At 54.5% G+C, this 12749-nt stretch overlaps 5 protein-coding genes across 5 annotated transcripts; all 5 read left to right on the forward strand.

Moving 5' to 3' along the window:
* Positions 1-217: 217 nt before the first annotated feature.
* ISF_05068 (Histone-fold protein) lies at positions 218-605 on the forward strand (the record flags this gene model as incomplete). Its single annotated transcript, XM_018848673.1, has 4 exons — positions 218-307; positions 357-388; positions 445-526; positions 579-605. 4 exons carry the CDS (start codon positions 218-220, stop codon positions 603-605), a joined length of 231 nt encoding a protein of 76 aa, XP_018704399.1.
* Positions 606-1424: 819 nt separating this feature from the next.
* ISF_05069 (hypothetical protein) lies at positions 1425-2937 on the forward strand (the record flags this gene model as incomplete). Its single annotated transcript, XM_018848674.1, has 5 exons — positions 1425-1591; positions 1660-1687; positions 1746-2250; positions 2300-2658; positions 2719-2937. 5 exons carry the CDS (start codon positions 1425-1427, stop codon positions 2935-2937), a joined length of 1278 nt encoding a protein of 425 aa, XP_018704400.1.
* Positions 2938-5119: 2182 nt separating this feature from the next.
* On the forward strand, positions 5120-5878 carry ISF_05070 (hypothetical protein; the record flags this gene model as incomplete). Its single annotated transcript, XM_018848675.1, has 2 exons — positions 5120-5127; positions 5197-5878. 2 exons carry the CDS (start codon positions 5120-5122, stop codon positions 5876-5878), a joined length of 690 nt encoding a protein of 229 aa, XP_018704401.1.
* A 2195-nt stretch (positions 5879-8073) lies between these two features.
* Positions 8074-8418, forward strand: ISF_05071 (hypothetical protein; the record flags this gene model as incomplete). The annotated part of the gene is made up of 1 exon (XM_018848676.1): positions 8074-8418. The coding sequence occupies one exon, from the start codon at positions 8074-8076 to the stop codon at positions 8416-8418; it is 345 nt and encodes a 114-aa protein (XP_018704402.1).
* Positions 8419-9037: 619 nt separating this feature from the next.
* On the forward strand, positions 9038-11684 carry ISF_05072 (vesicular-fusion protein SEC18; the record flags this gene model as incomplete). Its single annotated transcript, XM_018848677.1, has 3 exons — positions 9038-9330; positions 9412-11278; positions 11349-11684. 3 exons carry the CDS (start codon positions 9038-9040, stop codon positions 11682-11684), a joined length of 2496 nt encoding a protein of 831 aa, XP_018704403.1.
* Between the last annotated feature and the right edge of the window lie 1065 nt (positions 11685-12749).

Genomic DNA, 12749 nt, shown 5'->3' on the forward strand with positions numbered 1-12749 from the left:
CGCTCAGTGCTGGAGGGATGCAATCGACCAGGAGCTCAAGAATTGATGGTGGGGTACCGTGCGGTAAGCCGTGCGTACTCCTATTTCATACAGTCCTCTCTGGGAGGGCAGGCCCCACACAAGCTGGATCGGAGCAGCTAGCTTCAGGACGCGACATCCGAGGGCGATATACTGGGAGCTTCTCTACAACTCCCAGACCCGGCTAAAAGACTTCAAAATGGGCACAAAGGCATATCCAAAGGCAACGCTGAAGAAGATCATAAAGGCACATTCGAATCACACACTGAAGAAGGATGCCGACGTGTCGGTATGCACCCTAGCGCATTCCGTTTGTTTACATGGCTGACCTGCCACAGATCTACCTCAACTACGTGCTTTTTATGGAAAGGTGATTGTGCCACTAATTGCTCGCCCAGACCCCGATTGTATTAACACGAATTTTAGTCTTATCAAGGAAGCAGCCATTCAATCCAAGCAGTCCGGTGAAAGAGGCTTGACGACGCGTAGCGTCAAGAAGGCTACGCGAGTAAGCTTGGTACTACCATTGGATCTCAAGCATATACTAACTGATATTGCAGGATATCCTTGCAAAGTTCAAGGGCTGAAGCAACGTGGCTAGATTTTATGCAATGCAAGCACATCAACGACAGGCTGAATAACAGACAACTCCATCCGACTGGATCTACCAAGAGCGGGCCTCGAATGCGACACGACACGGTCGAAGCGCAAACTCGCGCAAAGGTCACATTAAATACGCGGCATATAGATCGCAACATGAATCCGTCGTGAACGGACGGCATCGGACGAGGCAAATCCTGAATTTGGGGAGATCACAGTAACTACGTGATGGTTACCCCCCGATTTTGCGCACGAGACCAGGCCCACATCGATTCTGTAGGAACGTGGATAGATTCAGGCACCGACATTAGCAATTCTGCAGTGAATCATACAGTACATGGATTTCAATAAAAATTGTGACAATTTTAATATCCGCCTGTATGTAGCCTCAATTCTATCAATGAATGGTTTAAAAAATGCGTTTGCGCCTGGCTGGTGCCCAACTGTCGTGCTTCTGTGTGATTCTAGAAAACCCCCGCTGGCAGCCGTGCGGGCGGCTGCCGTTTGGTGAGCAAACGGCAGCCAATGCAGCCGCCGCCAGAGGCAACTCACAGTTTCACTCCTCCACATCTACCTACCATCTGAACTCCTCTCCTCCCCTAAAACCCAAACTTCTTGTGTTGCCACTGCATTCTCTTCGTGATATTACCTCTTCTTTGTCTTTGCATCCGCCATTGCATTGGAGCATTGCCATTTCTCCTTTTGAGCCCTAACCCGACTTCCTCGCGCGTGCCCTCGATTTCTGTCGACGGCACCCTGAACAATCACCCACACAACAAGCTTACCACGCCTTTCCATCGATCGCCATGGCTACAGCGACTGCTACCCAGCCGATGTCCAAGTCGGCCAGGAAGAAGGCCGCCAAGGCCATCGAGCGCACCGATTCTCCTGCACCTAGCACCACATCCGTCGCAGCCTCTGCAGACAAGGCCGACGATTCCTTCGAGAGCCCATATATCAAGGAGCTTCAGAAGTATGTGTCGCACACGATGGTTTACCTGTCTTTCCCGTCGCACGGGCCTGTACTAACGCGTTGTTTAGGAACATTCGAAACGTCAACAAGAAAATTGTAAGGCAACTAGTTACCCCCCGGTCTTATTGCCACCCATTCTAACAACCGTTTGCAGGTAAACGCCAACAAAACCGACTCCCTTCTCGCCGAACACAAAGGCAAAACCCTCGATGAATTAGTTGCCGCCAAGATCCTCAACACCGACCAAAAGGCTCAGATCCTCAAGAAGCCCGGTCTGCAGGCGCAGCTCGTAACACTCGAGGAGCAGCTTGCTCAATACCAGAGGGTTCATGATCAGTACACAGCCCAGGCTGCCTCTGAAAAAGCCGAGTTCGAGAATAGACTTCAGAAGGCCAAGGAAGATGCGAGCGCGGAAGCTAAAGAAGCTTCTGACAAAAGTTTGCAGGACAACCTCCTTCTCCTGTCACAATTCCTCCGTCTGGCTGCACATAGTCGAGGTGAAAGCCAAAACCCTGAGGCGGACGAGAATCAAGCCATTGAGGGAGTCTTGCTTGCTATTTACTCTGGGGACAGCTCTGCTGTTGCTGCCATGATAAAGCTGATCCAAGGATCTGGCGAGCAAGTCATCAGCGTTGCCGGAGAGAAGCTGGAATCGACCTGTAAGTCCGGAGGAACATTATGCTTTGCTCGACACTGACATTGTGCTAGACTCTGACATTGGTGCCTTAGCCAAGGGCCACATCGTTGCGGGGCACGCCGAACCAGCGGAAGCTGAAGCAGAAGAAGATTCTGATGTCACTGTTGCCGAGCCTACTATTGCCGAGCCTACTGTTGCCGAGCCTACTGTTGCCGAGCCTACTGTTGCCGAGCCTAATGTTGCAGAGATTGAAGCTGCCGCGGAATCTCTCACCGTTACCGAAGCTGCCCCAACCGGACTGGCTAATGGCAACGACCTGTCCATTTCACAAGAGTGGGTAGATGTCCAGGCTCCTCAGGATGCGGCCCCCGCGACTGAGGCTCCCGCTGAGGTTCCTGGGGCTCAGTCTTGGGCTGATGACCAACCCGAGGTAGGCATTGCTCCAGTTGACTTTGTTGAACTGTCTAGACTGCGATCTAACAAGTACTAGGCTGGCTCCGGCACCGCACCTCCCAACGATGGATTCCATCAGGTGCAGCGAAACAGGGTCCGCCATGAGCGCGAAGGCAGTGGTAACTTCCGCGGCCGCGGCCGTGGAGACTATCGCGGTCGAGGCCGTGGTGATGGTCGGGGCAGGGGAAGAGGCAACAATCGTAACACGAGCACAGGAGGTGCCGCTCCCCGCCCCGCTCGTCGCGAGGATCAGTAAATAGACTGAGTTGGCTACAGTCAGTGTGAAGTGGCAGGCAATACATTTTCCCGTCCTCTAGAGCGCAGAGGAACTTGTACACAACGGCATGGCGGCGTTTTTGGTCTTGACAGACCTTTTTGGTACTGGATTTTGGACGGTTGGGAGAGGCCGGCAGCAAGCACCAGGGTGGCTTCAATCAAGGCTCCAGAACCTCGTGCAAGGCCGGTGGCAACCTCGTGTATAGACGGGCCAGTGAAGATGATGTATAACAAGGCTACGTATGAAATAATGAAAGACGTTAACGGCCCCCTGGTGACATTTGGCAACACTACTAGCGGATTTGTGCAATGCAATAGGTGATGTGACGAAGACTCGGCAGTTCAGCCTAAACCGTCGATTCGATATCGCGGCACAGGTAGCACATAGGATCATGGAGTCAGCTGAGGCACGATGAGATCTTGACCCTGAGTCGGAGGACCGCCATTGATATTGTGGGAAGTCATGGTTTGAACGGTACTGTTGAACGAGGCATGCCAGCCGGCGATGGTGGCTGCCTTGGGCGAGGGCCCTGGCCAACCGGTGGCCCCGGAATGCCGGCTCCGGCGCAAGTGCCGGCCGCTAGACGGAGCCGGGGGGAGTTTATACCGGTGGCTTGTTGTCTACCCCTCAAGGCACAAGACGCCGCCAGTTATCTCGACGGACGCGAGATTGTTCACTTTCACCTCGACGCCAGGTATTGAAAATAAATGAAATATTAGTCAAAGCTATGGGCTATGGAGTGGTGGGCACCGTTTGATCTACGCAAAGAAACACCACTCTCAGCCCACATAGACGACACCGTGACGAAGCGCCAACTCCTTTGTAAGTCCGGGGTATCCTGCCTTCCCTTCCCTTTCTCGAATTTCTTCATCGCTGAAGAAGTCCAATAATTCTCTCAAGAGCCTGATTATCACCCTCCTTCGTATCTTCGAGCTCCTCGTCTATCCACCCTGGAGTCCGCCCACCTGCAAAGTCAATCAACTGAATATTGCCGATTTCATTAACCAGGATGTGGTCAGGCTTTGCATTACCCCAAGTGACATCGACTTCATGTAGATTCTGCACTGTGCTGGCCAGCTGGTGTTGCCACCTCTCCTTAAATGTATGAGGTACCATCGACATGTCAACATGCGCCAGCGATGGGGACCAAGGAGCGCAATAGACATAGTTTCGCAAAAGGCCAATGACTGCTCCGGTGCTTGAATGCCTAATCTATCCCTCAAGTCTCGGTGCAAAAAAGGCTTTGCCAGAATTGGTGGCCCGCCGGATGTCTTGCAGGGCGGTGAGTTCGCGAAGGAAACCGGGATCGGAGATCCCTGCTCTCGTGGCTTTGCACCACAGCACCCTTCCGTCGACCATTACTGTACCCATAACACGGCCTCCCTTGCAGGCCAGGTTATTTTGAAAAAGATCCCTGGCATTAAAGCTCGGGACATCATCGTCGGGCTGCCACCAATCTGGGTCCTCGGGACCATTCGGAATATGAATCGCGACCTCTGCATGCGCCGGCGAAAGCTTTGGCCGGCCATCGACGGTTTCGAGGCGATAGTGTATTGGATCAGGATACAATATAGTTTGCAGATCGTTGAATTGTCCCAGTGGTAGAGGTGGCTGGGGTATTTCCGCTCCGGCAGTGTCGAGAAAGGCGCGTCCACCAGCAAGGAGAATAATATGTACCGCCTCACTGACCCATGCGTTATATGAGTCGTGCATGGGGTCTTCTTTTGCCTTATGTAGGAGGTCGATCATCTTGTTTTCGGCCATGCACATTGAGTACGTGCCGTTGATTGACAATTTGGAAACAGCGTTCACGGCAACTCGATTGGCATGAGGTCCGACCTCAAGGATGATACTTGCATTGAATTCGTCAGGGACGGCATTGATGTGCACAGGTTTAACACTGCCGAATGCGGCATCCATAATGATGGGTAAATGATGTTGAGCTTGCTGAAAGGAGGACCAGCAGGCATGCTTTGGTTGGCAAGCTGGGTCAAGATAATGGTTCTGCGCGGCGTCGTCCCTTCCGCATCAGAAAGCGATACACCAACCACCACGGCTCCATTCATGCCAAGTCTTGCAGGCCGGCTAATAAAACGTCGTGAAAAATAAAGCAAGGAAAGAAAGGTCAAATTGTACGAGAGAAAAGCGTCGACATATAACTATGTTCAGGTGAGTGACCAACTCGCCTTGGCTTCCGCAAGGACCTTCATTTGCCAGGCACCCACTTTACATCCAAAGGCTTCGCGAGCAAAATTACACCCTGGTCATTCACCTGCCACGGCCTGCTCGAAAAGTGCTCCTCCAAGACGGGCAGAAACGCAGCCCTCATCTCGTCGGCCCTGTCATGGTCCGCGTACCAGACATCCGTCAGCAGCGCGGCCGCTCTCTCACAGCGAACCGCCAAATCTTCCTCCCCAAAGCTGAAGTGAGTATATACACGGCTAATCTCAATTTCTCCAAATCCGCACCGGGTGAAGACGCGGGTCACCGTGGCGAGCAGCAGGCCCTGGTGGACGAGAGCCGAGTCGCCGGGGGCCATGCTCTGCTGCGCGATGGGTCCGCAGACCCTGTTGATGAGGTTGACGACATCGTTGTCCGGGGCGCCTTGGACTATAACGATGCGCGCGTTTGGAGAGCCCGGGTCGACAACCCGGGCCATCTCTGTGAGGGCCGTCTCGAGGTCGTCTACGTAGGGCAGAACCCAGAGGGCGACGGCGGCGTCGAACTGGCGGTCCTCGAACGGGAGCTGTTCGGCTGCGCCCTGGCAGACGTGGACGTTGGAACTGCTACTGTTCTTGACGAGCAGGTCGTTGCGTTCGTGGTTCGGCTCGACGGCGTATGCCTCGCCGCACTGTCTGGCAATGGCCACGGCCAGATCCGACCACAGGAGGTCCTCCCTCCCTATATACGATTGTCTTAAGAGCAAGGTTGGTCTACATGAGCACCCTCAATGGCGTTGAGGACTTTTACAACACGGAAGGCTCATGCTGTGTACCGTGAAGTCGGGCCCTCCTTTTCTCTTCCTCGGCTTACATCTCGCCTATGCTTCAGTCATCATCTTGCAGCCGCGTAGTGGTGGGCAAGCCTGGTGAATTTGCCAAGCCTAGTGAGCCGCGGCAGCCGGGCCTGCGCAAGTACGGCGATTTGAGGCAGGCTTTGCGGGGACAGCGTCAAATCCGGGGCCATTCGAAGGCCATAGAACATTCACATGACACTATCCAGGAATGCAAAAAGGTTACAAGCCGCAGTCACCAAGCTCAGCCAATGAATGGATGTGGTGGAAGCGCGTAGTCATGCTGAAGTCTGGCGATGGCCTTGTCAATCGTCCTGCAAATCAGAATTCACCATCCCAGCTTTCCATTTGCGAAAACTTGCGCGCGGATTCATTTTCGCCAATATCGGGGATAACCATGATCGGAACAGCATTCGACTGGTTGCGGCGTATCCAGCCCCTTGTCTCGGCGGTCAACAATGCACATGCGGTATTTGCAACTCAAGAGCAGCTTTCGGTGAGCTTGGACACTGAAACGGCACGGCACATTATTTGGGGAAGCTCTCGTCTATGACGGCAGCCAGCCTCACAGAACTGCCGGCATTCACCTCCTCAGCCATGTCTGTCTTGATGGGCACGAGTGTCTCTGCATTTTCTTGTCATGTCTTACACAGAGTTTTTCGATCGAAAAAAGAGTTCTGAAAGACAGGATAGGTTAATGCAAGACAGACATTGTCTTTGCATGCTTCGGTCCGTCGCTGGTGTTTCGCTTTTCTCTGCGTTATCCCGGGCTGTCGCCGTGATTACAATATACTGGGTATACTCCATGTCTTGCTTACCGGGAAGATTCTAATTTTGGAGGCGTTGAAGACTATATTCCAACGTCTTTTATGCACAGCGCGTCGTCGGCAGCGTCCAAAGACGTACCCAGCGAGGCCACTATCATGATCGCTGAGGACTCAGCAGATAAATCACATGTTTCATTGGCGCATTTCCGATAAACGGCTTTGGGTTGACCCCGAAGACTTTCTATACACTCCGACCAGCTTTGCTTGATGCTCGTTAAAGATCAGCTCCGGTGCGGCGTATCGGCCGCCGGACGGCCATGACTACCCGACATCCGGACTAATCCCCAGCCATTATTGTCGTCTCACATGATAAACTTCTGGTCGCTTCTGTCCGGCCTCCCCGACATGTTGTCACTTTAGTCGTCTGGTAGCTGTCTACGGATGCCCAAGGACCCTCTGCTGCATCATGCATGCAACTCATCACCCCGCTTCGTGAGACTGATTGTCTCGCGTGTTTTTTTTACATATGGAGTTTATACTCACACAGGGCAGCAAATTTGTCCTGCTTGCTTCCACAGAATACGGACCGTTTTTCTGCCCTTCTCTACTTCCCTCTGATACAATCATTCCCTGGTACCCCATGTCAGCCAGCCACCGGCTCAATCACATGAGACAGCTGACAGGTCCCATTTGTTGTTATCAAGAGCGATGTGGTAATAGCCTCCTATGCGTGGTGATTTTATACTAGTTCTCCAGTCGTGAATGCTCCGTCGACGACGCATGCACAATCAGCAAGACAACAGCTGAGTGGTCTCATTTACTATCAGGGTATTGAAGAAATATCAGTCTTTCAGCTCCTGATTTCAGAAACAATCTACGCATTTTTGCCAGTTTGCTCAACCCGAGGTCTCGAGTCTGCATGTTTGCCCTCTCGATACTACGTTGTAGACCTGTCTGCAACACAGGTAGCCAAGGAGAGACTGCACAAAGACGGCCCTCAACGACCTGAAAAGTCACATAGCAACACACTAAAGATCCAGGTCTAATCCAATGGAAGGTGTATAAGAGAGCAGCTCGCGCTCTCCGGATCGGTCGTCTTCCATTCCATCCCTCCTCCACTCTACTGTCTCGAAAGCACCGACTACAAGCAACACCCAAGCTCTTCTTTTCTCCTCATCCATCACCAACTCCCAAGATGCGCTTCCTTCAAGCAGCCAGCTTATTTCCAGTGGCCATCGGCCTGGCAGCCGCGCAAAACGGGGCCGCCTGCTTCTGCTCCAAGGCGCGACGCCGCAGTGCACCGCCGACAACAACGGCGCCGTCCTCTGCTGCCTCATGGGCGCGCGGGCCTTGAACGGAGAGTGCCTCGCCGCCACTCTCTGCGGCGACAGCAAGACCGTCTGCTCCGGCGACACGCCCCAGTGCACGGTCAACGACAGCGTGTACGTCGACGACTCTAGCAAGGTCCTCAGCAACTTCGTGTGCTGCCCCAGCACCCAGAAGGCCCTCAATGGGAAGTGCTATCCGGGAGACGCGCCGCTCACCCCGTGCTACCAGGCCCCCGGGGTCTGCGACTGGGGAAAGGGCTACTACTGCGCTTGGAATGAGGGCAATGCGGACTCCAGATGCTGCAAGTTTGACGAGTACTTCAAGGGCAACAATTGCGTGAAGAAGGCCTGAGCTGCGGTCCTAGAACAGCATCAAACAACGGCAGATGGGGTATTTTTTTGCCCAGTCAAGTTGTAGTTGACCTTAGCTTTCTCTTAATCAGAACTCTTGTTTGTGACGAGTAACTACTTGCACTGCGTAACACTGGTGAGGCAGTCTTCCATTGACCTACCCTGTAGGCTAGAGAATAGCGCAGTAGCCGCTACCATGCTACCATCTGTCCTGGTATTTCTTGCGGGTCGACAGTCGGAAGCGAGCGCCATCGAAAGCCCCATATGTTAATTATGATGTAATTCCTCGATTCAAACCACTGGTGCCTAATTCGTACTTGGCACTAAGATATGTCGAGAGCAATGTGTCCTTGTTGAGGGCACCGCCTACCAACCTAACAGTGGGGCCAGGTAGCCGCCCCGCGAACAGGAGAGAAAGAGCTCCGACCGATCTCCAACAACCCAACCTGTTTCAACTTTCAACCCCCCAGCCTGTTTGTCCTTTATACATCTCCCTGGCGCCTCAATTCCCTGCATTCTACACCTAAATATACCTAATACTAAACCTCAGAACTGAATCCGCCTAATTCCACTCGACCTCGACCCTCCTCATCTTCACCACACCAACATCCTACGTCACCATGTCTCGAGTCCCTCCTCCCGGAGGTCCTGGCCGCGGCCTATTTGGCGGAGGTAGCCTGCCCGGTGGCAACCCTCGACCACCGCCTCCCGGCCAAGGATACGGAGGCGGTCCCGGGTATGGCGCCCCTCAGGGATACGGCAGCGATCCCCGCGCCGGCCAGAGACCGCCGCCCTCCCCGCAGCGATTCGGCGAGAAGCCGCCCGGCCCGTCTGGCGGCGGGCGACAGGTGCCTCTCCAGGTTGAAAAGGTCGCAGACAAGACTTTGCAGGTCAAGTTGATCTACGGCAACATGTACGCTCCGGGAATCACATTAACCCCCCCCCCCCTTCTCCCACATGAGATGCGACTGGCCCGCTGACAGCCGTTTTACAGATGCGCTGTTTCGCCCGAAGACTTCCCCCCGAGCCGCGACGGATCCGACCTCTACATCCTCATCCGCGGCGGCGACCCGGTGGGCGAATACGTCGTCACCGCCCAGCCCGTCCCCGGCTTCCCCGCCGGCTGCATCAGCCTGTCGGACCCGCAGCGCAGCTGGTCGGGCATCACGATGCGCGACCAGTTCACCGGCGAGGTCTTCGACCCGTTCCGGTCCGGCGGTAAGGCGTACCTGGGCTCCCTGGACCTCGAGATCGGCTTCGCGTCGCCGAGCAAGAAGACCGACGTGCCGTACGACGAGGATGAGCTCGCCAAGATGTTCATGGACACGTACGGGAACCAGGTGCTGGCGCCTGGGCAGCCCCTGATCATGGACGTCCGCAACATTCCTCTGCGCATCATCGTCAAGACGGTCGGGCTGGTGAATCTCGCCATGGGCGGCGAGGAGGGCGCGCAGAAGCGCAGGGAGGCTCACGCCCGTGGCATCTTGACGAACCAGACCCGGGTCCTCTTCCACCGCGATGGCAAGGGCGACTTCAACCTCAAGCCGTCGATGAACAAGCCCAACTCCAACGCCATCCTGGCTCCCGACTTCAAGTTCGAGGACATGGGTATCGGTGGTCTCGGTGATGAGTTTTCCACCATCTTCCGTCGTGCCTTTGCCTCTCGTGTGTTCCCCCCCGGCCTGATCGCCAAGATGGGCATTCCCCACGTCAAGGGCATGCTTCTCTACGGACCTCCGGGTACCGGCAAGACTCTCATCGCTCGACAGATTGGTAATATGCTGAACGCCAGACCTCCCAAGGTCATCAATGGTCCCGAGGTGCTCAACAAGTACGTTGGACAGTCGGAAGAGAACATTCGAAAGCTGTTTGCCGACGCTGAGAAGGAATACAAGGAAAAAGGCGACGAGTCCAGCCTGCACATCATTATTTTCGACGAACTGGATGCCGTGTGCAAGCAGCGTGGATCAGGAGCTGGTGGCGGCACTGGTGTGGGTGACAGCGTTGTCAACCAGCTGCTGTCGAAGCTTGATGGTGTTGACCAGCTGAACAATATTCTGTTGATCGGAATGACCAACCGAAAGGACATGATTGACGATGCTCTGCTTCGTCCCGGTCGTCTGGAGGTACACCTCGAGATTTCCTTGCCCGACGAGGACGGTCGTCTGGAGATTCTCAAGATTCACACGTCCAAGATGAAGACGAACGGCCTTCTGGACCCCGATGTGGACCTGGAGGAGCTCGCCAGCTTGACAAAGAACTACTCGGGTGCCGAGTTGAACGGTCTTGTCAAGGCAGCGGCTTCGTTCGCCTTCTCTCGCCACACCGAGGTGGGCCAGCTGGCGGCCGTGAAGCAGGATGTCGCAAGCATGAAGGTCAACCGGGCCGACTTCATGAACGCGCTGACCGAGGTGCGTCCTGCTTACGGCGTCTCGGAGGCTGAGCTGGAGGATGCTGTCCGCTTGGGCATCCTGCCGTATGCCGGCCACATCAACGCGACGATCCAGGAGATGATGCGCGTGGTGGGCATGATCAAGCAGGACCCGAACAAGTTCAACTCGTCGGTGCTGTTCCACGGCCCGCGCGGGTCCGGCAAGACGGCGCTGGCGGCGCACATTGCGACGCAGTCGGGCTTTCCGTTCGTCAAGCTGGTTACGCCGGCGGACCTGGTGGGCTACCGGGACGACTTTGCCAAGAAGGACTACGTGCACAAGGCATTCGCGGATGCGTACAAGTCGCCTGCTAGCATTCTGATTCTTGATGACTTTGAGCGCCTGATTGGCTGGAACCCGATCGGATCGCGGTACTCCAACGTGATGCTGGAGGCCCTGACGACGCTAATTGTGTCGAGGCCACCGAGGGTATGTTGACAGCGACTTTACGTGAAACTGCGAGGAAAATGCAGCGGCTAATTTTTTTTAACCTCTACAGGGCCACCGATTGCTGGTGTTTGTGACGACGTCCAAGGCGTCGGTGCTCAAGATGCTGGAGGTGGACCAGGACTTTGCGAAGAAGGTGGCGGTGCCAGCGGTGTCGACCCTGCGGGAGCTGGGCAGCGTGCTGCACGAGTCCAAGTCATTTGACGGCGGTGAGATTAGGCAGGTGATGGGGATGGTGCAGGAGCGGACGCGGGAGGAGAACGTGGGCGTGGGCATCAAGACGATCCTGGACTCCATCTTCGAGGCCAAGGCGGGCGGGCAGGACAGCAACGTGCTGGAGACGTTTGTGGACCTGCTGGTAGAGAATATGAACGACCTCAGGGGGTAGAAGGGCCTCTTTTTTTTTTGGAGTATATAGACATGTAGAAAAGAAAAAAAAGAAGAAAAGACGGTCAAAAAGCACATCGCAGCCAAGGTCAACCGCGTCGGCGTCATGTACGTGTAAGCCATGTCTGGTCGGTAAACCAGGGGGGATGTCTCCCTTCTTGTCCTTTAATTCTTCTTTGATATGCAGGCACGCGTATCAGGTACACCGTTAATCCGTGCTAGAAGAGGAGATAAGATGCAAGACACGAGAACGCGTCTGTGGGCAGACGGGGTGTGAAGCGGTTGGTTGCGTACGGAGTTTTCCAGACCGACCAGGAAAGGCCATTTCAGGTTCAGGAGGCGGCGTGCATACGCATACATACATATCTATCTCGTTTACCCGACGGACCGGGTTGGCCGGGACTAACATCATGCAGGAGAAGGGGGCGGATGAATGGGGAATGAAGAGATGGGTGCAGGTAGGATCATGAAGTGATGGTCTTTGCGCTGTGAATGTCAGTCATTGTGGCATGATGGCTGCACGGGATCTGTTTAAACTGTGAGTAAATTAGTAAAGGCCTCCCAGGAAAGTCAATGAGAGAAAGTCTTCGGGCGCGAGTAATGTGCGACAACAGCGGGAGGACGGATGCCGGGGCCGGGGCGGCCGTCCGCAATGCACGTTAGACGGAAGGGTGCGCTACTAAAGCGAGAAGAGTCATACTTGTATAACACGCTGCAAATGCAGAACAAAAGGTTATCTGTCGCATTTTTCCTGGTCAATGAGAGATTAGACTGGCAAAAAGATTCATAAAAGAGCGCGACATTCGGCCAGGTTTGGCAGCCCGGAAAAGAGGTTCCGGGCCTAATAGTTTGCGGTGGTTAATGGCCTGACGGCAGGGTTGCATCCTTCAGGACGACTTGGCCCCAGGGTGGTTGGCTGACAAGACTACCAGTAAAGTCCAAGGGTTTGCTTTTATTTATTTCTCTTTTCTTCGAAAATGGAGAAACCAAAAAGTAGGTCTACTACATGGATCCTTCTCTTCCTGTGTAATGCTGCATAAAGTGCATAAGTTGTGTAAATTTGCAC

This window comes from Cordyceps fumosorosea (assembly GCF_001636725.1).
Source record: "Cordyceps fumosorosea ARSEF 2679 chromosome Unknown scaffold_11, whole genome shotgun sequence".
Classification (NCBI taxonomy): Eukaryota; Fungi; Ascomycota; class Sordariomycetes; order Hypocreales; family Cordycipitaceae; genus Cordyceps; species Cordyceps fumosorosea.